The sequence below is a fragment of the Macrotis lagotis genome, chromosome X, assembly GCF_037893015.1.
Source record: "Macrotis lagotis isolate mMagLag1 chromosome X, bilby.v1.9.chrom.fasta, whole genome shotgun sequence".
Taxonomy (NCBI): Eukaryota; Metazoa; Chordata; class Mammalia; order Peramelemorphia; family Peramelidae; genus Macrotis; species Macrotis lagotis.
Window position 1 is genome coordinate 700,001,020 of NC_133666.1, and position 26,908 is coordinate 700,027,927.

Sequence of the window (26,908 nt, forward strand, 5' to 3'; positions counted from 1 at the left end):
AGAACAGAGAAAATGCCCAGAGCCAAGAGATGGAGTATCCTGTGCAGTGTCCTGATTACTGTGCAAGCCTTTTTCAAACCTCAAATGACTATATAAAGACAAAGTGGAATATTAATTTGCCCTACATTTTTTCTAGTCAGTGATGTTAGAAATAAGAAAATTTATATGCATAATTTTATGTCTTTTTCAGATTGGAAAATGAGAACTGAAAAGAAAGAGACATCTCCAGGGTTGGATATTTTTATGGAAGAATTATCCCTTAAAACATTCACAAAGGACTGTCCCTGTGTCCTCAAAGTAGGAGAAGCCTGGCAATGTGATGTTTGGTTGGAAAAGCTGGAGAGAAACAAAGAAAAACATCTTCAGCAATTAAAGATCAATGCGAGGAATCCTCCTGATAAAATAAGAGACCAGGAATGTATCAATGACCAACAGTTCAGTCTAGGGTCAATCCTTTTTCCACAGAATGTTTCTTTGGGAAAGATTCTCTATCAGTACAATGGCTTTTATTCAGAACTGAGTAAAGGCCACCAAATCTGTTCAGAGAAGAAAGTTTGTAAGCATGATGAATGTGGGAAATCCCTCATTTATAGCTCTAACTTTATTGAATGTCATCAACTAAACTGCAGAGAGAATGCTTATGAATCCATTGAATACAGAAAAACCTTTTACAGTAGTTCATCCATTACTGCTCTTCAGGCAGTTCAGATGAGAGAGAAGCTGTATGAATGTGATGAATGTGGAAAAGCCTTTGGTCGGAGCACACATCTTATTCGGCATCAATCAATTCATACTGGAGAGAAACCATTTAGATGTGATGAATGTGGGAAAAGCTTCCGACAGAGTGCACAACTTAACCGACACCAGATAATTCATACTGGAGAGAAACCTTATGAATGTAGTGAATGTGGTAAGGCCTTCAAACATAGCTCATCTCTTGCTTCCCATCATAGAATTCATAGTGGAGAGAAACCTTATGAGTGCAGCGAATGTGGCAAGGCCTTCCGTGAGAGCTCACACCTTACACGACATCAGAGAATTCATACTGGTGAGAAACCTTATGAGTGTAGTGAATGTGGAAAGGCTTTTAGCCGGAGTACTGAACTTAACCGACATCAGACAGTTCACACTGGAGAGAAACCTTTTGAATGTAATGAATGTGGGAAAGCCTTCCCTCAGAGGACACAACTTACCCAACACCAGAGAATTCATACTGGGGAGAAACCTTATGAATGTAGTGAATGTGGGAAGGCCTTTTGTCTGAGCTTACAGCTTAACCGACATCAGCGACTTCATACTGGAGAGAAACATTATGAATGTAGTGAATGTGGGAAGACCTTCAATTATAGCTCATCCCTGTCTTACCATCGTAGAGTGCATACCAGAGAGAAACCATATGAATGTAGTGACTGTGGGAAGGCCTTCAATCGAAGCTCATCCCTTGCTTCTCATCATAGAATTCATACAGGAGAGAAACCTTACAGATGTCATGTATGTGGAAAGGCTTTCTGCCAGAGTACACAACTTACTCGCCATCAGAGAGTTCATGGGGGAAAGCCTCATCAGTGTAATCATTGTGGAAAGACTTTTAGCCAGCACATCCAGCTCACTGAGCACCAGGTAATTCATATTGGAGAGAAACCTTGTTAGTGTCCTGAATGATGATAAATCTTTAGCAAAAGCAAACATCCAACACCATGTACTTAATACTGGAAAGAGAAGTGATTAATAAAACTATGTGCAAGGCCCTATAGCCCGAGCATAGAACTTAATATACCGTTTCAGAGAATTTGTTTTTGAGAGAAACCTTCTGAAAATCTTGTTTCCCTCCCTGAACTCACACAAAATCCACTACCCCCTCAGTCTATCTTAGTGAACATGCCATTTGGACATTCCTCCTGCAAAGAATAAATGCTCAAGTCTGTAACCTTCTCAAGGATATTTATACTTACCCAAATTAGTTGACATGTACTATGGAGGTAATGTTTTAGGTTGGGGGTCAGAAAGATATTCTGTGTATAATATATAAACAAAGGCATATAATTATGTTACTACTAATTTATCTGAGCTGATCATGTGACACCCTTATTCATGTATGATCCCTACATTTGTTGGATAATTAGGAAAAACACTTCTCATTTTTGTTAAAATCTCAGCTGGGCTGCACACCAGCATTATGATTCTATTTTCTTTGGACAAGGGACAGAAAAAGAAATTTGTAGCCTTGTTTCCCTTCTAGTAGTAAGAACTCCCCTCAGTATACTATCTGAACTGTCACTGAGTAAGAATGTTTGGCATTTTGGGGAAGGCATAGGCCAACAAGTTAACACTATGAGTCCAAGTCTGATCACTGGGATGATCAGGCCGTTTTAAGTAGGACTTTTTTGATCCTCTATAAAAAGTTGCTTGTGGGATTTTTCACTATTAACATTTTCTCTATCATTTTCTTAAGTCTCGACCAACAACAAAATAAGCAAGCCCAGATTTGTAGCCTTGACAGATTTCTGAAGTATAAATGCTCACACTGAAAGGACACTATTCCTGTCTTCAAGCTTTGCAGCATTCAACTATTGTCCTTGTGATCTATGCTGGAGATTCCCAAGTAGCTGCCCCCTTTTCCACCTTCTCCTCCATCCTCCAAGCTTCTACATATATGCAGAAGGATTTTCTCCTTCTTGGTATGCCTCTTAACTTTCATCAGAGAGCAATAAATTATAGCAATGTTTTAAAGTTTACAGCATGAATTTCATAGGCTTCATTTGAGGCTCACAGCAGTCCAGAGTTGCAGATTCACACATGACCCCAATTTATAGATGGGGAAACAGGATTAGGCAGTCTAAATGATTGGTCCATGCTCACACAACCAGTATTGACATTAAAGGTAGAATTTGGACCCAGATCTTATAATTTGAGCCCAGAACTTTATCTTCTATTCCTTGCTGCCTCTCAGAATAGGAGGGATTTTCCTGGATTAGACAATGAATTTGAAGGAGCAGGATTTATCCTAGAAATTTGCCTACAGTTAGAGACAGGGTTTGTTGTTATTTTTATTGATTGATTGATTGTGACATGATGTTGCTACCCTGATGCTGGAAATTCAGCAATGCTGAACCTCCTCCAGCTTCTCTATTTCCACTAATGCCACTCTAGTTCTTCCTCTTAAGGGGCCTGGAGATAGCACTGTGATAAATGTTGGGGGTACAAAAACAAGTTAGCATGATAGTCCCTCTGCCCTCAAGAAACTTCCATTCTAATGAGTGAAGACAGCTCATAAAAGAATTGAATGATTTTAATATATATGCAGGGGAGATACCTTCTTCCTCACTTCACCCACCTAATCTGTTACCAAATCCTATCATTTCTCCTCTATCTAGGTCTCCCATTATATGATCCCTTCTTTTTACTCATATTGCCATCAACTGCCTACACTTAAAATAACATGTCTTAGTCTAAGCTTAGAATAGCAGACATGAATATCTGCCCCTCCTGAGCCACTCCATCCAAAATTGGTCACAGGGTGTCCACTCAATATGCTGGAAGCCTCCCTCAATTGGCAAGCTAAGGATACCAATGGAACACTCAGTAACACAGTTATTCCTTATGATTTGACTAACCACTCCTAGATAGGCCCTTGTTTCTATGGAAGCTTGGGGTCATTAAAGATATCTCTAAATATCTCAAAGTCCATCCAACCTCTCTCATCTCTTGGTCCAAATCATCCATTATCCATATTTCAGTTGAACATACTAATGGAAAGCTCTATGGTTAGCCACCCAAATATAGGCTATAATCTGGAGAATCGACATTCTTCTTCTACTTGTTCTTTTTTATGCATATGGTCAAGTCAAACTCCTATTAATCATTATAGGTCTTTTCCTGGAGGCTCTGCAAAGATCCCAGACTTGATACAAAGCCTTATGTTAACCAGAAGCAGGAGAATTTAGAGGACCTCATCATCCTGCCTTTCCTGCCAGCAAAACTCTAAACTATGTCCTATAACAGATTAAAATATAATTGGGAAATGTTTAACAATAAATAAAAATCAAACATAGGTAATGTTAATTTGTAGTTCTCTTAAGTCAAACTATTTGAGTTTGACACCACTGATAGATCACATGACACTGAAACTATTATTGCCATTCAGTCATTTTCTTTGTGACCTTTCAGTCAACTCTTTGTGACCCCAATTTGGGGTTTTCCTGGCAGGGGGTTGCCATTTCTTTCTCCAGTCAAGTTTACAAATGAGGAAACTGAGGCAAGCAAGGTTAAGTGATTTGCCCAGGGTCACATAGGTAGTGTCTGAAACCAGATGTAAATTCAAGAAGAGGAGTCTTCCTGACTCCAGGCCTGGCTTCTATCCACTGAACCACCTAGCTGCCACTGAAATGTGGGAAGGTTCTGGGGATACTTGTGGTGGGGGAGGTGAGGCAAATGGAGGTACAGCCAAGAATCTGAGATTTCCACCAAAAAATATGTATCACTAGGGTCTAGAATTTTCTCTTAAGTAGTCAGTATTAAGTACCTAATATTCACCAGGCACTTAGCTGATTGATTTATCAAAGAAGACCAAAATGACATCACTATGTTTGAGACAAATGACAGTATGTCCGATTGTGGCTGATCAGACCAATATGAGCTCAGAATGTTCTACCACAGGTTGGGCACAAATAGTCCATGTGAACACTTGGAATGGATACTCTAAACTTATGGATAGCCCATTTCCTTTGAGCTGCTTCCATTATGCCTTCCTCATAGAGTGCAGCACCCTCACTGATGAGGGCATGTGATGCTGGGTGATCCTATGCCAGTGTCTTCCACGCTGTACAATCAATTCTAAATTCTTCAAAGAGAATTTCAGGGTGTCTTGGTATTGCTTCTTCTGACCCCCTTGTAAGCACTTGCCCTTTGTGTGTTCTCTATAAAATAGTGTTTTTGGCAAGCATACATCTGTCATCCTAACAATGTGTCCAGCCCTTTTATAGTTGCACTTTCTGTTGGAATGCTAGGCAGTTTAGCTTGAGAAAGGACCCCGGTGTCTGGTATCTTCTCCTGCCAGGTGATCTTCAGAATTTTCCCAAGATAATTTAAATGGAAGTGATTTGGTTTTCTGATATGGTGCTGGTAGACTATCCAGGTTTCAGGCGTATAGCAATGAGGTCAGCACAATGGCTCTGTAGACCTTCAGTCTGGTAGTTAGTCTAATACCTGCTCTCTCCCATTCTTTTATTTTCAAGGCAATGGGGTTAAGTGGCTTGCCCAAGGCCGCAATGGCTAGGTAATTATTAAGTGTCTGAGGTCGGATGTGAACTCAGGTACTCCTGACTCCAAGGCTGGTGCTCTATTCACTGCGCCACCTAGCTACCCCCTGCTCTCTTCCATTCTTTTGGAACCTCCCAAATACTGAGTGAGCTCTGGCAATGCAAGTGTCAACCTCATTGTCAATATGTACCTCCTTGGAAAGGACACTGCCAAGGTAAGTCAACTTATCCACTCAAAACTTCTCCACTTGCTGTAATCAATGGTTCCACATATGGATAGTGTGATGCTGGCTGATGGAGCACCTGGGTTTTCTTGGGGTTCATTGTTAGACCAAAATGAGCACAAGCAGCAGAGAATCGATCCATACTTTGTTGCATCTCAGCTTCAGAGGCTGCATTGAGTTCACAATCATCCGCAAACAGATCATGCCCCAACACTCCTGCCATTTGTCTTGGCTTGTAGCCTTTTCAAGTTGAAGGATTTGCTGTCAGTGTAGTAGCTGATTTGAGGCCATGTTCATCCTCATTGAAGGCATTTGATAACATGCTGAAAACATCATGCTAAAAAGTATGGGAGCAAGGCAAAATAGCTAGTGCTGATTCTATTCTAGCTGAAATCTACAAGTGAGGGTCCACTGCTCATCCAAAAACTGACTGAAATCTTCCAGGTTATTTGGCATAAAGAGGTTATCCCAAGAATTCAAAGATGCCTGTGTTGGCAATCTCAACAAAGGTAAAGGGACTAGATTGTCCTGTGATGATCACAGGGGTATTTCTCAGGCACTAAGCACCAAAGTCAGAAAGAAAAACAACTGTCTCTGACTTCAAGGAGTTGGTGGTTTTGGGTATATTGAAACAATCCTCCTGGCATCAGTTGTTGGACGACTGGTATTGAGAATAGGTAGATGAGGAAGGGCTGAGAGTTTATAGTAAAGTCAAAACATGAGACAGTGAAAAATTGAGCCAATGGCAGAAGTTGAGCTTTGCAGGGATACGTTGTGCCAGATCACAAAAGATCCCAGACTAGCTATCAGGAAGCTGTTGGTGGCTTCCCCAGTCATTTTGCCCATGGCCCCAAAAGCACTACATTATGATTCATATGTGTCCATGTTGTGCTTAATGTGTTCAAAGGAAAGTAAAACCAATCACTGCTGCACACTAGGAGAGTGTAAGTAAGCCTTTGGTTTTGGGGTGCACTTCCCTTTTTGTCTTTGTAAGGTGTTAGTAAGAACATAAGCCATATCCTAGAGCGTACTGACAATTTACCTAGTAAGTGCAGTGATCTCCAATGAGGAACCAGTCAGCTCCAGGATTTGCCAAAGTTTTGGGGAGAAATATAGGGTCTCCCAAAAGTCTTGATTGTATTTCTTAGACTATTTCCTAGCCATGTTTCCCTCTGTACAAGAGAGAGATTTTGTAAGTAAGCAACTTAGGAAAATGATTGTCTTGATTGGTAAACAAGAGGGCTAGTATCTAACTTTATTACCCCCATCACCCCAACCCAGGGAGACCCTTCCCCTTTCTGATCATTTTGACCATCCAATGCTGAAATAGGATGAACTTTGAAGTCTGAGCAAGAATCTCAGGACAGTTAAGCTAGAATTTCTGAAGCGTATAATCAATACTAGTGGGAAGAATACCACTGACTTTCCCTTATACTTCCTGATGTTCGGGTAGGAGCCACATTTGCCTATTGACTTGTGCTTTGGAAGACTGAGACAATGGATGGGCACATAACCAGTAAGAAATTTCATTGAGAGGTAGACTGAAGAAGGCTTGTTATCTGTTTCCATTCCCTTTCACTGGCCTCCTGCATGCCTAGAAAGTTCTTCCTGCTCACCTCCACTTCTGGCTTTCTTCAAGTTTGCTTACATTCCACTTTTAGCAAGAGGTCTTTCCCTGCCCCCATTTCTTTGACTTCCCTTTGAAATCATCTTCCTTTTTGCACTAAACATATTTTTGGTGTTGGGGGTTAGAGTGTGTTCAGAGAAAAACTAGTAGTACCTCTTGTGTGAGGGGTGCTGACCCCCTTTCAAGGCTGTGTTCTACCTTGGGTTCACTTAATTCACCTCTCACCTGGGACTCTGAGAAGCTATCATATGTGCAGTGGCCACATCTGGTAAACCAATTTAGCAGATGGGCTAAACTAGGTTGAGGTAACCAATGGTTCTCAAATCCTTCAGTGAGTTTCAGGGTAGGGGTGGGGTTACTGCCCCAAATATGTGAAGATTTCTCTTGGTAGAATGAGTGGGTGAAAAAGATTTAATGACCATGAAGGTGACTGAAGCTTGGTAAGACATCAAAGTTACCAAGGTTATCCATGGCATTCTGGGTCATCACTATTTGTCTTGACTTTGACTTGCTACTGAACTTTGATGACTGACACTGATGATTCACCACAATTCTACCTCACTTAAATTCAATTTTTATGTATGAATCCAAAGACATTGCCCTTGTCATTTTATCATTTTTGCCTATCTCAATGTCCTGTGCCAGCAGGCAAGTGACGAAACAGCAAATGCAGAAGTTGTAGTCAAAACCTGCATGCAGACATGCCTTACAATAGGTTCATCTTTGTACTGGAAGCAGCAGGAAGATTCAGCACACCCCTGTATGCCCAAGCAGCCTTTTAAGGGCCTCACTACTTAATTCCTGGTATGAGAAAGGATCTAGAAAAGGGAGCCTCAAAATTTCTTGCTTATCTTGGCAAGATGGGATCCCTTCTGTAATCAAAATTCACAAAAATGTACAAAACCTTTTGCAAAAAATTTTACTTACCATGAATACATATGAGGTGCTCACACTTATAGACATCACAAAAACCCAGTAGGCTTGAAAGACAAATCTCTCTTGTGAGGAAAATTCAGCAGGTATTCAGCAAGCAATCCTGAGGGAACTAGGTTCGCAAATGGAAGTGAGCTTCCAAGAGTTGGAGCTGGACACATATTGTTTCTGGAGTGACTGCAGTGAAAGAGAGTGCTCTGAAGCAATCAAAACTAATCTAGTCAGCAAGTTTGTACACCTACCAAAGACAGTGAATGGGAGGCACATGTCAATGCAACCATTACTTGCAGAAAAGCATTGTACCATCATTAGTGCCTAGGCTCCCACCATGATAAACTCTGATGAAGTCAAAGAAAAGCATTATGAAGACTTAGAGACCCTTGTAATCCATGTACCAAAAGAGGACAAGCTTATAATTCTGCAAGAATAGGCAGAGACTACCAGGCATGGTAGGGAGTTCTTTGAGGAATGTAGTCAGAAACAGCAACAGAAGTCATTTACTACTTGTGAATCTTAAGACCTCATACCAGCACTTTTTTCTATTTATCAAAATGTAATAAATCATGGTTACACCTTTGCAATTAACAGACTGTCAGAGAGGAGACAGACAAAAAGGTGAGAGTGATGAAGGCAATGTGTAGAGCACAGAGCTGGCCTCATCCCAGAATTATCCTCTCCAAGCCAAATATCCACATTAAACAAAACTGGCAAGGCAAAACAATTGTTGAAAATTTAATATCAACTGACTAAAGCATTTCTCCTAGCAGGAATAGTTTATTGCTAAGATGGAAGGAAGTTGAGCCAATACATGGCTGGCAATAGTGGAGCAGAAAAGAAGTGGGCATCTGGATCAGAATTCTTGCAAACAGCAAGACTGATTTGATGAAAATGATAGTGAAATTCAGAAGATGCTAAATGAAAAACAGGAACTCCATAGGGTTACCAGCAGGATAATTTCTCTGTCCCTAAGAAGGGAACGTATAACTTCATCAAAAGTAAAGTACAAATGAAGCTTAATGCAGCATTCTTGACTCGTAGGAAGGTAAGTGAAATGGAGTTTTACAGTAACAATCCAACGTGCTTTTATGATGTCCTGAAGGCTATTTATGGTACTCCTGACTCCGGGGCCAGTGCTCTATCCACTGCACCACCTAGTCACCCCTTGAAGGCTATTTATGGGCCAAAGAATATGTACATACAAAGAATATGTATTCAGTGCTGATGGAGTCATTTTGATTAGTGATAAAAAACATAATCTTGGAGAGATGAATTGAAAACTTTCATAGTGTTCTTAACAGTCATCAATTAATGCTGAAGCTCTCCTTCCTTCCTTCCTTTAAATTTTCTCCTCTCCCTTTTCCTTAAAACAAAAACAAATACTTTGTTAGAAGCTACTATCCTCACAAGTTACATCCTATCTCTCTTCCCTTTTTCCTGGAGGAAGGGAATTAGACAACACCAAAGTGTTTGGTTTTTGGAGTCAGGAAAACTAAGTTAAAATACTTCCTCAGACATTTAGTAGCAATGGACCCTAGTAAATTACTAAGCCTCTCTTAGCATTAGCATCTTCATCTGTAACATGAGGATAATAGCGCTAACCTAACAGAATTACTGAAAATGAAACAGTGTATGTAAAATGCTTTGTAAATCTCAAAGTTCTATATGCTATTCCCTAGCAAGACTAGAAAAGCTGCCCATCCTCACTGCCTGTCCTCCTTCCTCCACTTTGGCTTCAGACTTCATCATGGCACTCTACCAGTGATCTCTTCCTTTGTCAAGGCTGAGTCCTATCTTTGCCCTAATGCTTACCAATGAGTTTGTCATCTCCTCTAAGACATTCTCTGTTCTCTGGGATTTCATGAGGCTATAGACTTATTAGACTCCTGGAGGCAGGAGTTAGAGTACATATTGGGAAGATACTGCTAGACCACTATCAGTGGGATCAGGCCATTAGGGACAGGTCCAGACTCCATCCTGAACACAAACTTAAAATCTGTCAGGAACCCAGGAATGTACACACAATTTACTAGGAGAGCTGGTCAACAGACTCCCTGTACCTCAGACAAGATTCCACTTACATTTCATAGTAAGCATGAAGCCAAAGATGAAGGAATTCGGTAGCAAAATAAAAAGAAATGATCAGTGTTTCTGGTGTTAGGTAAAGTGACTATCTCCAAAGGAAGATGGCTTTCCTTGGGATCAATCTCAACAAACATTTCTTAAATATCTTCTATGTGTCAGGCACTGAGGAATACAAAGAGGGAAGGACAGAATCTGCCCCCAAGAACCTTACAGGGACACTATTAAAACATTAATTTCTAACTTTTGAAATACAACAGAGGTCTTAGGGTTGTAAGCATCCCCAGATGTGAGGTCACTTAAATGCTTTGTTGAAATAGGATTCCATGGCCTAGGGAGACTACAAGATCCAAGGGCCTCTTGGCACAAACCAGGTTGTTAGGAATGAGTCAACTCTCCACCTAAGACCCACAGGAACCCAGATAATGGAAAGCAGTGTGGATGGTTGCCTCAGACAAGATATGGGAATGTTTGAGTATTCCATAGGCCATATGGAGCCAAAGTGAAACCATGTGCCAAATATTATGCCAACTCCTGGGCATACAAAGTCAATACCCCCAAGGGAGCTTGGCAAAATCTCTTATTCTATTTCAGCACTGAGAATGCTTGGCTTAATAAATATCTGACTGACCGACAGACATTTTATAAGGACAAGCCGTACACACATTTGAATCTACAAAATGAATACATCCTCCATGTATATTTTTTGAACAGACCTGAGAATTCCTCAGAACAGTAAGCATACATCACCGAAGAACTTGGTCTGCCAATGCATGTCATTCCCTGCTCTGCAGATTTTTTTTTGCAAGGCAGAGTTAAGTGGTTTGCCCAAGGCCACACAGCTAGGTAATTATTAAGTGTCTGAGACCAGATTTGAACCCAGGTACTCCTGACTCCAGGGCCAGTGCTTTATCCACTACACCACCTAGCTGCCCCTCTCTGCAGACTTTTTTGAAAGTTGCCTGGGGTCCTGGGTTATCAAGTGAGTTTCCCAATTCACACAAATCAGATGCAACTTGATCTCTCTCTGCTCTGCCGTGCTATCTTTGATATAGATTATAAATCTGGAGGACTGAGCTATGAATGGCCAACTTGTTCCTTGAAGACACTCCATGGCTCATTTATCTTCATTGAATGTCATCCATCCTTGGCATGATCTGTTTCCTCTTCATGGAAGCTTAAGGTCACATCCTGTCCTTCATAGGGTATTCCTGGTTCTTCAGGGGCTGGTGATTGAGATGACCTTCCCTCTGCTCTTTATGATTTATGGACCTAAGTAGTTACAGGTTGCCTCCCCATTACACTGTATGAACAATGAGGGCAGGGAGGATTTTTGCTGTTCTATTTCCTGCACTATAGCATGGTGATGAATGCTGGGTAGAAGTTTATGGCCGAATTTATAGAAGGTGTCAGGTATACCAAGACAAAACAAACAACCATCTCCAGCCTCAAGGATCTTCTTTGTCCTGGTATATATGAATACAAAGAGATCAAAGATTTTAGGAAGGAAAGAGAAGGCAATAGGAAGCTTGTCCAAAGTTGTCTAGCTATTGAGCTGTATCTAAGGTGGTTAGGTGATGTTTTGATAGAGGTTCTGACCTGGAGTCAAGAAGATTATGAGTTCAGATTTCACCTCAGATACTTACAGCGAACAAATCACTTAACCTATAAGGCTTAGTTTCCTCAAGTGTAAAACGGAGATCATGGTACTTAGCACAGGATTTTGTAAAGATCAAATGAGCCTTTAGCTCACATCCCTTACACTTGAAAAAGTAATCTCCTCCCAATATCTTCTAGCAATGCCGAGTTTCCCGCAAAGGGTTTTAGGGAAAAGGACAAAACTAAGTTATTTTTCTGATCCATGATAAATTTGAAAAGCACATTATCTGTACTTTTAAGAGATTATATGTAGATAGTGCTTTAAAATTTAGTGTTTTGAACATACTCTCTCTAGACATTGATATATAATTGCTTAAGAACAAATCCCTTAAAGCTCTTGAGAACTGTCAGACCATAATTACTCAAGCAGTTACTAAACCATTCTAATCTCATCTACTGGCTCCCCGGAATCTATCTATTTCGTGTTGGAAGCATGGTATTCAGGTTGTGTGCTCAGTTAAAGGACTACGGTATTTGATTTTTTCACTGATAGTCCCTTTAATTTTTGGACACGTCTCTGCCATTCAGCTTTGACTCTCTCCTTCCCAATAACAAATATTGTCAAGGAAATTAAGTCATCACACTGGTTATTGGTGAAAGTATCTAACTCACTTTGCATCAGTTCATGTAAGTCTTGCCAAGTGCTCATTTCTTGTAACACTATACATTCATATACCACTTGGTATGGTGTGCCCTTATTGAGCAAAGCAGGATTGAAGTAACTCAAAAAAAATGTGAAGATTTAGAGAATTCACCCCAAATGTTCACATGGACTATTTGTACCCAAACTATGGTAGAGCCTTCCAAGGTCACATTGGTCTGATTAGCCAGTTAGACAAACTGTAACAACTCTTAACAGTGATGTCATTTTGGATCTCTTCAATAACAAAAGACAATTACCAATCAATACCATAACTTCTTCAGACATTCCCCAATTGATGGGCATCTCAATTTTTAATTCTTTGAAATCATAAAAAGCTGCCGAAAATATTTTTGTTCCTGTGTCTTTTCTCCTTTTTTTTGTGTTCTCTTTAGGATACAGACCCAAGTAGTGGTACTGCTGGATCAAAGAGTATGCAGTTTGATTGCCCTTTGGGCAATAAAAGAAAGTTTGGATTAGTTCACAACTCCACCAGCAATGCATTAGTGTTCCAGTTTTTCCACATCCCCTTTAAAATTGATCATTTTTCTATTCTGACAGGTATGAAGTGGTACCTCAGTGTTTTAATTTGCATTTCTCTAATCAACAGTGATTTAGGGCATTTTTTCACATGACGATGGATAGATTTTTTTCAACTGAAACTACCTGTTCATGTCCTTTGACTATTTATCAATTGAAGAATACTGAAAGTATGGGAATATGAATGTAATGGAATACTATTGTGCTATTAAAAAATGATGAGCAGGTAAATTTCAGAAAAACTTAGAAAGGACTTAAGTGAACTGATGCAAAGTAGATTGAGCAACACCAGAAGAATATTGTATATAGGAACAGCAACACAGTATGACAATCAACTATGACTGACAGCCCCTTATAGCAATAAAATAATCCAAGAAAATTCCAAAAGATTCATAATAGAAAATGCTACTAATATTCAAAGAATTGCTGAAGTCTGAATGAAGACCAAAGCATACTATTTTCACTTTATTTTTTGTCTTTTTCTTGTTTTTCTTTCATAAAATTCCTAATATGGAAATATATTTTACATGATTGTCCATTTGTAACCTTTATCAAATTCTTTACCAAATTAGGGAGGTAGGGAAAATTTGGAATTCACAATTTTATAAAAAAAAAAAAAGAAATGTTAAAAAAACTAACTAAATTTATCAGAATCTCTTGGAGGAAAAAAAATTTGCTTCAGTGATTACCTGGTGTTTGAATATATTAATATTTGTCCATCGTGAATTCTATACTGTTGAGTGAGTATTCTGATCCAGTAGGAATATCTTTTATTACATTCCTAAGGTTTCTTTGTGGCATGAATTCTATGCAATGAAAGACCTGCATTCTGAGTGAAGGCCTTTCCACATTGATCACATTCATAGGGTTTCTCTCCAGTATGAGTTCTCTGATGGCGAATAAGTGTTGTGTTCCGGGGAAAGGCTTTCCCACAATCACTGCATTTAAAAGGTTTCTCTCCAGTATGAATGCTTAAGTGTTGTGTAAGATCTGACTTCTGACGAAAGATCTTTCCACATTCAGTGCATTCATATGGTTTCTCTCCTATGTGAATACTGCCATGAGTCAGATCAGACTTCTGAGAAAAAGCTTTCCCATATACATTGCACTGATGAGGTTTTATTCCTGTATGAGTACTCCTGTGCTGAGTAAGGTTAGAGCTTGATTGGAATGCCTTTCCACATTCGCTGCATTCATATGGTTTCTCTCCATTGTGAGTTCTCTGGTGCAGAGTCAGTGTTGTACACCTGGGAAAGGCTTTCCCACAATCATTGCACTTAAAAGGTTTTTCTCCAGTATGAATCCTGTAATGTCAGATAAGGTCTGTCTTCTGGTTGAAGGCCTTTCCACAGCCACTGCATTCAAAAGGTTTCTCTCCAGTATGAATTCTGTAGTGTTGTGTAAGATTCATTTTATATATGAAGGCCTTTCCACATTCAGAACATTCATAAGATTTGTTTTTAGTTTGAATATTAGAGTGTTGATTAAGATCTGTCTTTGGACAGAATATCTTCCCACACTTAGTCAATTCAGGACACTTTTTTCCTGGATCAATTTCCTGGTGTAGAGTAAGTATGCTATTCATAAGGAAAGAATTTCTACTTTCATGAAGTTTCTCTTCAGCACGAATTTCATATTTTTGAAGGGAGTAAAAATCATAACTGAAGACATGCTGACATCTTTTAACCTTAGAATATTTCTTTGAATAGATTTGATTACACTGTCTTTGGTTTGACTTCATAGTGAAGGTCCATCTCTGATTATCACCTTTATGGAGATTCATTATTAAAAACATTCCCTCCTGTTGTGAAAAAAGGACTGGCTCTGGACTAGGGGTTAGACTGTATTTACTGTACTCAGAGGTAGTGACTTCATTGGCAATTTCTGTTTGGGTTACTTTTCCATATCTAGAATGTTTCTCTTCATTGTGTTGCTCTTTCTTCAACCTGCCATAATATTCCGAGGCTTTCCCCATCTTAGGGTTATATGGATTATCCCACAAGAATGTTTGCTGGGATAAGTCTTCCAATGAAAAACCCATCTCTGAAGATGACTTCTTGGTCTGAGGCCTGGTATCCCAATCTAAAAGAAAGAAAAAAAATGTAAATATACCTTTTTCTTAGATGAATAAACTTTTACCCAGGTTTCACTTTCTCCAGTCTTCTGGCTTTTATAAATAACATATTGTTTCCTCTTAAATAGAAATAAAGTCTTACTTCTTTGAAAATGTCTCTGAATTCACCATGCTGATCCTTTAATATTGCCCCAAAATAGTATATTAGGTGAATATGCCAAAATTGTTGCAGCTCATGCTCAATAAATGGAAATATGGAAGACTGCTCTCTCCCCTAAACCAATACTATACTACAATGTGGCTTGAAGTATTTTTCTTTCCTGGAAAATTTTTCATCTGCATGTCATACCTTGGAAAGTCATGAGAGTGATCAGTAGATCTAAGAAGATCCACTGTAGCTCCTACAGTGAAGAATTTCACTTTGCTTTCCAAAAAGATAAAAACAGTTCAAAGTTTCACACAGAGGAGCAATATTCCTGCATTCTAAAAGCACCAAGAGAATCTCATCATTTCTATCAATCCACACCAGTTGATTGTGTTGCCAAAATCCAAATAAAATGGAGGAGTTGGAAAGAAATCAATTGTAAGATCCATGGTTGGAAAAAGAATTCATGATCAAAAAAATCATCAAGAGTTTCAGATATGTGTTCAGTTTCCAAAGGCCCACAGATTGGATGACCAGCCAAGTGGTGGGGTGTCATGTACTCAAGGACCTGGCACTTACTCACCTTGACAGCAGGTTCTTAGGATACTACCAGTTGGACTCCAATGTGCTTCCCCTGACTCCATTTGAGAGATCACATCCAGATTGGGATCTGCAAGGCCTAGTTATAGGAAATGGCAAAGTGATGTATAGGTATGTCACCTCAGAAGCCAAGCCTCACAGGCCTTTTGGGGCAAACTAGGAAAATCCAGGGAATCTGGGGGGCATGGAGAAACAAATAAAAATATCTAAAGGATGATCTGGTTTGTTTTCCTGGGAAGATACAGGAAACAGACAAAGGATGGAGTAGGGCTTAGAAAGAAAATGAGTTAATATGATCCATTCAATACTGAAGTATCTGGAAGTTTTTATGACTTCCAGGACTTGCACTGGGACTTTAGAAAGTCCCTCTGGTCTGAGAGGTAGAATAGGATCCCACACTGAAGCAGCTGGCTTTCAGACATACAAAGCAACAGCCCAAAAGGTAGACATGGAGAGTGCAAAGTGCCCTGTCTTTTGGCCTCACTGTGATCAACAAAGACTTTTTTTTTTTACAGGCCAAAAATACCTGTCAGTGTTGAGCACCAGACAATCCCAGAAGAAAGAAGCAAACAACCTTTCATGGACAGATCAAAAGGCCCCATAGGAGCCATCCTTACCCACACAGACTAGGTTCCTGTAGTTCTCCAGCATCACCTGCCAGTAAAGCTCCTTCTGGGAAGGGTCCAGGAAACCCCACTCCTCCCAGGTGAAGTCCATAGGCACATCCTTAAATGCCACTGATTCCTGAAGCAAGAAATAAATTTGTGCTCAGGAAGGATCATACCCCATTTGGATGTGAGGAAGGAGACAAAGCTGGCAGGAATTGCAAGGACTGAGAGTGTTCCAAGTTAAATCTTGAGGAGGATTTATTATGTGTCTCAGGCAGTACTAGATTCTGAATCATGTAAGAAAAGAACAGTCATAGCCAAGTCAATAAGCATTTGGAGGGACAATCCTGTGTCAGGCTCCAAGTTGAGCTCTGGGGATACAAAGGACAAAAACAGAAGGAGCTCAGCTTTATGGGGGAGATGATGTTTGTCCTTCATTCTCAAAGAAGACCACAACATCAGGGAGATGATGCCTTGACGAGCACATGAACTAGATTTGAGTGATAGGGGCTGGGCTAAATCACCAGCCTCACTTTCTCCTCTGGATCCATCCAGGTCCAGTGGCCAGATATGGATCAGGATGACTGGAGATGACCTTGGAGGCCATCAGGGTTAAGTAACTTGCCCAAGATCACATGGATAGTAAATGCCAAGTATCTGAGGCTGGATTTGAATCCAGGTCCTCCTGATTCCAGACCAGTGCTCTATCCACTGCACCACCAAGCTGCCCTAGGGGAGACAACATGCGCTTGACTAATGACAAACAAGGTTGAGACAACACTTTCTTCACAACCCCCTTGGGAAGGCCAGTATTCCTCAACCCTACTTTACAGATGAGCAAACTGAGGCTAAGAAAGGCTTCCTGGATGGCTCAGGTTCACACAGACAAGTCAAAGATGACTCAGTAAAATCTCCCTTAACAAGAGCCTGGGGACCTGGAGATTGGGGGGTATTCTCCTGGCTCAGAAACAAGGTTTTGGGGAGCTGGGGAGCTGGAGGGGCCTGTGGGCCATGCAGCTGAAAACATCCTATTTTCATCATTGTAGATGAAGGAGTAGAACCCATGACAGAGGATGAGACAGAAAGTCTGAGAACTTGCCGAGAGAAGAGGGTCCAGGCCAGAGCCTTGGTCCAGCCTGTGTGAGGACAAGTCAAGCAGGATGACCCTGCCAAGAAGGCAGAGCAGAGAGGAGGGGTCAGACAGGAGGAGGAGGGAGCCCAGGGCCGAGGGGGCCTGAGAAGAGGCCCCTGGATGCGGACCTTTGGGGAGTCAGCAGCGACCACGGGAAGGAAGGGAAAGTGCCAGGGGATGCTGCGGCGCGGGCTCCCTTCAGCTGCTTTGCGTGCCAGGCCCCTTGGCTTGGCCTCGGAGAAGCTGGAGGAAGGACCCGCCGGGCCCTGGGGCCGAGACACCGGGGGGCTCCCGGGGGCCATTCGGGGCTCCTCCCTGCCCCCTGCTCTGGCCTGCACCCAGGCCCGTGGGGTCCCACAAGGCTGAGGCAGAACGTTACGGGGGGCCACGAGGGGGGCTGGGTCTGCCCCCCCTCCGCCGGGCCCCCCTCGGGGAGCTTGCCCAGTGCGCATGCGTGATGCGCCTCCCGCACGCCCCACTGTTCGGGAAAGCCCAGGCTGTCGGGGCTCCTTCTCGGCCCCCCATCACCCAGCAGGCCGCGGAGGTCCGAGGAGGGGGTGCGCGGCGCCAGCTGGGGGAGCATGAGGGGGCAAAGGCCGGAAATGCGGGGGGAGTGGGCGCCGGGGGAGGGGAGGGGGCGAGGGCCGCGGGGGGCGCCCCGGGCTCCGAGCTTCCGCGTCTGCGCACTGGCGCGGCCCGGGGGGGGGGAGGGGGGCTCCGAGAGCCGGGAGCGGCCTCTGGGCCGCCGCGTCACGTGCTTCCGGGTCGTGCCCCCTCGGCCGGAAGTGACGACGGAGCGCGCGGACGCCCGAGAGCGCAGGCGGGAATGGCGCGGAGCCCGGGCCTGGCGAGGCGGAGCCCCGGCCCCGAAGACAGTTGGTTGTCGGCTTTCCTCCCGCTCGGTGAACCCCAAACCTCCTGAGGCCCCAGCGGGGCGCCGCTTCTCCGCTCCGTGTTTAAAGCCAGCCCCCAGGTGATTTCCCCGGCCACAGCCGGGGCGCCAGGGCCCCCGAGCCCGGCTGCGTTCCCAGGAGGGAGGCCGGCCCTGGGCGCCTGTTAAAACCGGCCCCAGGAGACTCGGGCCAGGGTGGTGGAAACGGACTTTGTTAAGACAGCTTAAGAAAATGGCGGGGAGAGGGGTGGGAGACCCCACCTACAAGCCCTCTCACGCACCTGGAAAGGCGGCTCCTGCCCCCCGGGCCCGTCACACATCCGACGGGCCCATACCACCCCCCACGTACACCGATGAGCAACAAGAGCTGGGTCTCAGACTCCCCGGGCCTCCCCCTAGCTCTTGGCCCTACGAGACTTGGACCGTGAGAAGGTCTTACCTGGCCGTCACCTTGCCATTTCCCGTTAGGCCTTGCAGACGCCAACCTGGACTTAATCTCTTAGTCGGGGCAAGAGCCTTGGAGTCTAACCAGTGATGTGTTGAGAACTGGTCGGCCAGATGAGTGAGCGAGCCCGGGCCCTTGGATACATGACACCTCACTATTCAGCTGTTCATCTCTCTGTGGGATTCCTGAAAATGGGCACATTTCTGATCCCCACAATGACTTTTTTGGTCATGAACGCTTCCTAGATCTTACAGATAATTTCTCTCCATACTCCCTTTCCTCCCTTCCCCCGCTCCGTTGGATGATAGTGCCTTACACTAATGTTGCTTGGTATGGATAGACAGATCAGATTCTGTTGGATGCAATTTCACCGTGGTTGGGACTTTGAATTTTTTTTTTCTTTGTGGAAAGCCAAGTGAAGATTTCAGAGTAAGAGCTACACATAAATTCCTCTTCTTAACCCAGTGATCACATTCCCATGACTCTTCCATGTGTGATATTTAGATGAACGTTTTCTGGGAAAAAAAGATCAAGCTACAGTGTTCATATTGGTGTAGAGGAGCAAGCAATCATCCCTGTTTCCAATAACTATGCAACATGTGCATCAATTTTGGCATATTTTGTATGCTATTATTGGGCTTTTAGAAATAATAAGCTTCAAGAATGCAGAGGAATTTTAGAAGACATAAGAAAATATGGGGGAAACTGAAGCATAGGAAAAAAATTTATTCATCCATGGAAAAGACATCTTTACACTTTTTCCTTCTTTCAGATTTTGATACCAGACCTCAGACCAAGGAGTCAACTCCAAAGTTAAATATTTCTATGAAAAGCTTATCCCAATAAATATCCTCATGGAGAGATCCATGCATTTCCAAGATGGGGAAAGCCTGGGAGTATTATGGTAGGTTAGAGAAAGAACAAAACAATGAAGAGAAACAAAAAGCAAAACAATGAAGAGACAAAAGTAATACAAACAAAAATTGCCTATAAAATCAAAGGCTCTGAATACAGTAAATATGGACCATCTTTAGCCCAGAGCCAGCCCTTTCTCTGCAAGAGGAAATGTTTTTAATAATGAATCTCCATAGAGGTGATATCTGGAGAAAGAACTTCACCGTGAAGTTAGACCAAAGATAATGTCATTTAATCCATTCACAGAAGAACTAAGTTTAACAAAAGTCAGAAACTTTTGGTTATGATTTTGATGACTGGAGACAGCCCTAAATGTGAAGTAATCAGGGTGAAGTGACCTGCCCAAGGTCACATAGCTAGTAAGTGTCAAGTGTCTGAGAATGGATTCAAACTCCCATTATCCTAACTCCAAGACCATTGCTCTATTCACTGTGCTTCCTAGTTGGCCTTCCAGTAGTGCTGCTGAATTTGGAAATCTATTTGGTGGAATACATTCTCTTATTTTAAGTTTGGGTCTTCTATAATGTAGTTGGTACAAGCATCATCAGAAAGGGGGCTGTGCTCTATGAACAAAGAGAAGTAGAAGTAGATCAAAGAGCACCCCAGGTGTTCCCATGGACTATTTGTGCCTGTCCTGCGATAGAATATTCTGACCTCATATTGGTCTGATTGGACACAGTATAACTGGACTCTGACATAGTGATGTCATTTTGTTTCTCTTTTGTAACAAAAGTCAACAAACATGATAGTTTATATTGGGCAGGGATGTTACTTTGCATTGTATATGACTCCAGGAACCCAGTACCACACTGTTTAGCTTCTGAGGTCTCACAAGGGAAGCCTCCTGCTGACACTTACCCGTTTGATTGGAAATCTCCCCTTTTGGGCCTTGGGAACAGCTGAAGCAGCAGACTGGTTCTCCTTAGGAGTCTTCCTGTGTCTAGGGTGACAGCTATCACTGCACACTGAATCAGGAACCTGGTCATTATAAGAGAGTGGAAAGAACACCTTTTGCCAAAGGGACATTTAAGAATGATGGTGCAGGACAAGAAAGTGTATTCTCTCAAACCACTCTAATGTTTATACTTGATTTATAAGTCAATGAACATCATCAATGAAATGTTCAGGGGCTCTCTTATCCTTTCTGTCACCAGTTGTGGAACTTTGCCTGAACCTCTTGAGCACTGGGGACTTGATTTTTAACATTTATAAAATGAGAGCTTTGGGTTCTATGATCTTAGAACACTTACATTTTTGTACTGCAAAATATGATCTATATCATTGAATTATTGATAACCCAAATTATTGAAACAAAGATTGACAATCATCTACAAGTACATTTAATATTTTAGTGTTTAAAATCCATAATTGATTGTTCTATCATTGGGATCTGATCAATGAGCCCCAGAGGAAAAGCACTGTGCTTTGCGTTTTGGCACAATCCATGTAGAAAAAGCTGGGCTACTTGTTTCCAGAAAGGCATACTAGAGTTTTACTTTCCACTACAAATATCCCCTCACATTCTTAATTTTTGCACTTCCCTTGTTATGTGAAAATGAGGTGCTATTTGATTGATTATTCAACCAGAACTGAGATTGCATTCAAAAGGCAATAATTAGCAAAGTTTTTTTTTTTCTCAGAGACACTCAGTGGTTGAAGGTTTTCTGCACTCCCCACCCAAAGTCAACATGGAGACCACAGGCTCTTGTGTTTTGCCTCTTTGTCTTTATTCTGTTTTGCTTTGTGAATTTTTCAAGGTTGGGAGAATGAACCCTCATAAATCTAGGGATGAAAGTCTACCTTAGAATTTTCTTTTTTATGAAACATGAAACCAACACACAACTTGAGAAGCAAGTGTAACAAAACAGGAAGCAATGATTTCTCTAGTAGTGCAGGGGATTTTGGGAATCTATTTAGGAGAATAAATTCTTTTACAAACTATTTTAAATTTGGATCCCCTAAAATTCAGCTGATACGTGGAAGAGGACATTTCAAAATGCTCAAAGGAAGCAACGTTTACTTTTCTTTTTGCTATATCTTCTCAGGAAATATACCTTTGTAAAAATAATTGATGTTCTGATTTAAATGGATTTATATAACATTTGTACCTGTATAACATATATTAGATTGCTTTCTGTCGGGGGAGGGGAAGAGAGGGATGGAGGGGGGAAATTTGCAGGAAATGATTATTGAGAACTATCTTGGCATGTATTTGGAAAAATAAAGTTTTGGTTTAAATAAATTGATACCAGTTAATTAAAGAATACAAGAATACTTATCCCTGGTAATTTATATTGGGGAAAACATACAAAAATTGAAACTTGAAGCAACTCATAGTGAAGACATCACCATGATACCTCCAGGAAAATCCTGGAGCTCCCAAAGGGAGATTGTAGCCTTGCTCTAGAGATCCTAACTTAACAGTGTGAAAGTGAGTTGGAATGAGAATCTAAAGAGATTTATAGGAGCCAGAGTGCTATGGAACACAGATTATTAGAGATTATTTAGATATTTGGCCAACTTGAGAAAATGTAGGTCCCACTAATTTTCCTTAGAAGGAAAATTTTGACCAATAGCCAAATTAAATTTTATTTTAACTCAATTGAACTGAGTGAAGTTGCAGGGAAATGGATAAGAATGATGGTTTTGTGATTAGAAGGCCTTGGGTCAATCAAAAACTTTCTGGGCCTTAGTTTTCTTCTCTATCAAATAAAATGGTAGGCATGTTGATCTGAAAGGACATTTCCTCTTCTATGTTCTATGAGGGTAAATATTGTTTTGTTTTAAAATATATACCTTATTGCTTATTTTCCTTTCCACCTCCCCCAAAAAATTATTTTAAAGGCATCAGAAAAAAGGAAACTGAGTGGCATTTTCAATGAACAAATATGGAATGCTTAATGAGATAATTAGAGTGAGACATGTCCTTATGACTGAATATGTAAATTAACATGGAAATCATCTCTGATCTTTGAATGGAATCCATGTCAGTAGATAGATTCCTCATATATTGTGAGATCTTGACCAGATGGAGAGTTGGGGATAAAGTAGCCCACTTTTACCAGGAATTCAGTGTCATTAAAGATCATATAGTTCATAATGTCATATTGAGCCTCAGAGCTTCTCTTCTCATTCAAAAACACCTGATCACCAGCACTGTTGTTAAATTGAATGTCCTTCAGAAAGGAGTGGAGCTGAAAGGAAAGAGAAATCTATTATTTCTTAGTATCAGAGGTCAGGACTCTCCCAGAAGAAAGACCTGTAAAATCTGCCAGACATGCTGAAAGTGGTGAGCTGACATTTGTGCTTCTGTTTGAAGTCATGACACAGTGAGGTAGAATTCTGTCCCCTGCACTTATTAACTCTATGTCTTTGGGGAATTTATTTCTCCTCTCTCAGTCTTCTTCCCTAAAATGAAGTAAATACATCTAATAAGAATATATCAAAGTGCATTATACATCTTAAAGGACTATAAAAATAACTAAATATAGTATGTTGTTGTGTTGCTTTCCTCTTGAATCATTTAGCTAGCCTTTTAATTATTACAACATGATGTCCCAAGGTTTAAATTTGCATTTTTCTGGAGAGAAATTTGGAATTAACGCCCAAAGGGCAACAAAAATGAGCATACCCTTTAATCCAGCAATATCACTACTGAGTCTATACCCTGAAGAGTTGATAAAAAGGGTAAAAACATCACTTGTACAAAAATATTCATAGCATCCCTGTTTGTGGTGGCAAAGAATTGGAAATCAAGTAAACATCCTTCAGTTGGGGAATGGCTTAGCAAACGGTGGTATATGTATGTCACGGAACACTATCGTTCTATTAGAAACCAGGAGGGATGGGAATTCAGGGAAGCCTGGAGGGATTTGCATGAACTGATGCTGAGTGAGATGAGCAGAACCAGGAAAACACCATACATCCTAACAGCAACATGGGGGCGATGTTCAACCTTGATGGACTTGCTCATTCCATCAGTGCAACAACCAGGGACAATTTGGGGCTGTCTGCAATGGAGAATGCCATCTGTATCCAGATAAAGAACCGTGGAGTTTGAATAAAGTTCAAGGACTATTCCCTTTAATTTAGAAAAAAAAACATCTTATTGTCTGATCTTTTTATCTCTTATACTTTTTGTTTCTTCCTTAAGGATGTGATTTTTCTCTCATCACACTCAATTTGGATCAAGGTACAACATGGAAACAAAATAAAGACTGACAGATTGCTTTCTGTGGGGGGTGGGGAGGGAAGTAAGATTGGGAGAAAAATTGTAAAACTCAAAATCTTTAATAAAAAATTTGCATTTTACTAATAATGATTTAGAACATTTTCTTGTAACTATAACATAACTATAAATTGTTTTGATTTCTCCATTGGAAATTATCCTTTTTTTTGTTTATTTTTTGATTAAAGATTTTGAGTTTTTCCCTCCCCCCCTGCCAAGAAAGCAGTTTGTCAGTCTTTACATTGTTTCCATGTTGTACACTGATCCAAAATGAGTGTGATGAGGGAGAAATCATATCCTTAAGGAAGAAACATAAAGTATAAGAGAGAGCAAGATCAGACAATAAGATAGCAGTTTTATTTCCTAAATTAAAGGGAATAGTCCTTGAACTTTGTTCAAACTCCACGGTTCTTTATCTGGACACAGATGGTATTCTCCATTGCAGACAGCCCCAAATTGTCCCTGATAGTTGCACTGATGGAATGAGCAAGTCCATCAAGGTTGATCATCACCCCCATGTTGCTGTTAAGGTGGACAGTGTTTTTCTGGTTCTGCTCATCTCACTCAGCATCAGTTCATTTAAATCCTTCCAGGCTTCCCTGAATTCCCATCCCTCCTGGTTTCTAATAGAACGATAGTGTTCCGTGACATACATATACCACAGTTTGCTAAGCCATTCCCCAATTGAAGGACATTCACTCAATTTCCACTTCTTTGCCACCACAAGCAGGGCTGCTATGAATATTTTTGTACAAGTGATGTTTTTACCCTTTTTCATCATCTCTTCAGGGTATAGACCCAGTAGTGGTATTGCTGGATCAAAGGGTATGCACATTTTTGTTGCCGTTGGGCATAGTTCCAAATTTCTCTCCAGAAAGGGTGGATGAATTCACAGCTCCACCAACAGTGTAATAGTGTCCCAGATTTCCCACAACCCTTTCAACAATGATCATTATCCTTTCTGGTCATATTGGCCAGTCTGAGAGGTGGTACTTCAGTGCAAATTATTCTAAATTGTCAACATTACTTTTTCTTATTCCTCATGAAACCTTAAAGGGGTGAACCCAATTAGAAGGTTTTTATTTTGTTAGGGGAATCTGTCTGCCTAGAAAGGAGGTGCTTTTTGATATGCCATGAGCCAGGAGCCATGACTGCAATTCTTCAAAGGAATACTTTGTTCAAAAGGAACAAGGTAGAGCACCAATTTGGGTAGAGCACAGTAAGTTGTGATCGATCCTCAGGTCTCTTCCAGGTTCTCCATGTCCATAGAATTTTTTTAAAGGTCTCTGAGGAGCAGCTATCTAATATAAATTCCCACTGAGTCTTCTGGAATGACTGTGTCATAATTAACAGACTTCTTTTCATCTTAAACTTACTACTTTTAGATTCATTTCATCATAAAGTTTTCACTGAGGCAATGATCCATCCTGAAAACAAAGATTCTTTTGTTACCCTTTCCATTTCTGAAGATAGCATATTTTTTCACACATCCTTTATGGTTAATTGGGTTATTTACAATAGACAAAATGACTTATTCACCTAAAATTATTCTTAAAACAATGTTGCTATTACTTTACACAACTTTGTCTTGGTTCAGTTCATTTCCTGCTTCATTATATTGTATAAATCTATCCATATTTTTTCTAAAATCTTTGAGCTCATCATTGTTTATAGCACAGCAGTATTCCATCACACTCATAAACCACAAATTGACTATCTATTCTCCGATAGAAGAGCATCCCTACAATTTCCAGTTCTTGTCACCACAAAGAGATCTACTATATATATATATATATTTTAGAACAGATAGGTTCTTTTCCTTTTAATGTAATCATTTCTGAATAATAGTGACATTGCTGGTTCAGAAGGTATGGGCAGTTTAATAACTCTTCGGGCATAATTCCAGATTGTTCTCCAAAATGGTTGTATCATTTCAAAATTCCACCAAAATGAATTAGTATCTTAATTTTTCCACATCCAAAATGTGTTGCTTTTCTCTTAAATCATTTAGCTAGCCTTTTAGTTACAACATGATATCCCAAGGTTTAAATTTGCATTTTTCTAATCAATAATGATTTAGAGCATTTTCTTACAACTATAAATTGTTTGATTTCTCCATTGGAAAACTGACTGATCATATCCTTTGACCATTTACCAATTGAGCAGTCACTCTTATTTTTAAAGATTTAACAAAGGTCTTTATATGTTTTAGATAAAAGATAAAAGACCTATAAAAATTTCCCCAACTTTTCTACTTTCTTTCTGATCTTGATTGCCTTTGTTTTATTTGTATGAACTTTTAAAACTTTAATGTAATTGAAATTATTCATTTCATAGCCTACTCTATTGTCTGTCTTGTTTATTCATATATTGTTCATATATATATATGTAAATCTTATAAATAAAATGTTTTACTGTCTTCTATTTTTCTTGCAATCTCTCTCTTTACATTTAGGTCTATTATTTATATATCTATTCTGTTCCATCAATCTATGTTTCTATTTCTTAGCCTGTATCATATAGTTTTGATAATTACTGACTAAGAAAACAGTTTAAGATCTAGTCCTGCTGAACTTATTTTTCTTGTTCTCCCAAATGAATTTTGTTATTTTTTCTAATTCAGTAAAATAACTTTTGGTAATTACCTCAATTCTTTCCACAGCTTGCACTGACTATATTCTCCACCCCAAATTAGGGCCAAAGTCAGGTACACTCTCTAGATTGACTGAGAGCTACGGTTCCACTATCTACAACCTGTGTAAAATTATTGAGCAGGTTGGAACTGGGAGACTTTGAGGTCTGGCATAAGAAAGTAAGAAATGCATACAAGAAGAACTGAGCCACAAAGCATTGTTAGGACAGGAACACAAAACAAAAGGAAAAAAGACTGAGACATAGAAGGGAGAGTT

At 40.6% G+C, this 26,908-nt stretch overlaps 2 protein-coding genes and 1 pseudogene across 5 annotated transcripts in view; 1 reads left to right on the top strand and 2 right to left on the bottom strand.

Moving 5' to 3' along the window:
- LOC141497116 (uncharacterized) overlaps positions 1 to 14,674 on the top strand; it is a 35,737-nt gene extending 21,063 nt beyond the window's left edge. For all 4 annotated transcript variants that reach the window (XM_074199720.1, XM_074199722.1, XM_074199723.1 and 1 more), the window contains one exon: positions 191 to 14,674. In XM_074199720.1, coding sequence (XP_074055821.1) covers positions 191 to 1,650 — 1,460 coding nt within the window. In that variant the 3' untranslated portion in view covers positions 1,651 to 14,674. The remainder of the gene's footprint in view (positions 1 to 190) is intronic.
- Positions 1 to 26,908, bottom strand: part of LOC141499640 (vomeronasal type-2 receptor 26-like) — an 841,716-nt pseudogene that overhangs the window by 795,077 nt on the left and 19,731 nt on the right.
- On the bottom strand, positions 13,441 to 15,887 carry LOC141497145 (uncharacterized). The gene is given in 2 exon segments (XM_074199790.1): positions 13,441 to 15,042; positions 15,763 to 15,887. Coding segments are annotated over 2 exon segments (1,362 nt in total). The 5' UTR covers positions 15,824 to 15,887; the 3' UTR covers positions 13,441 to 13,741.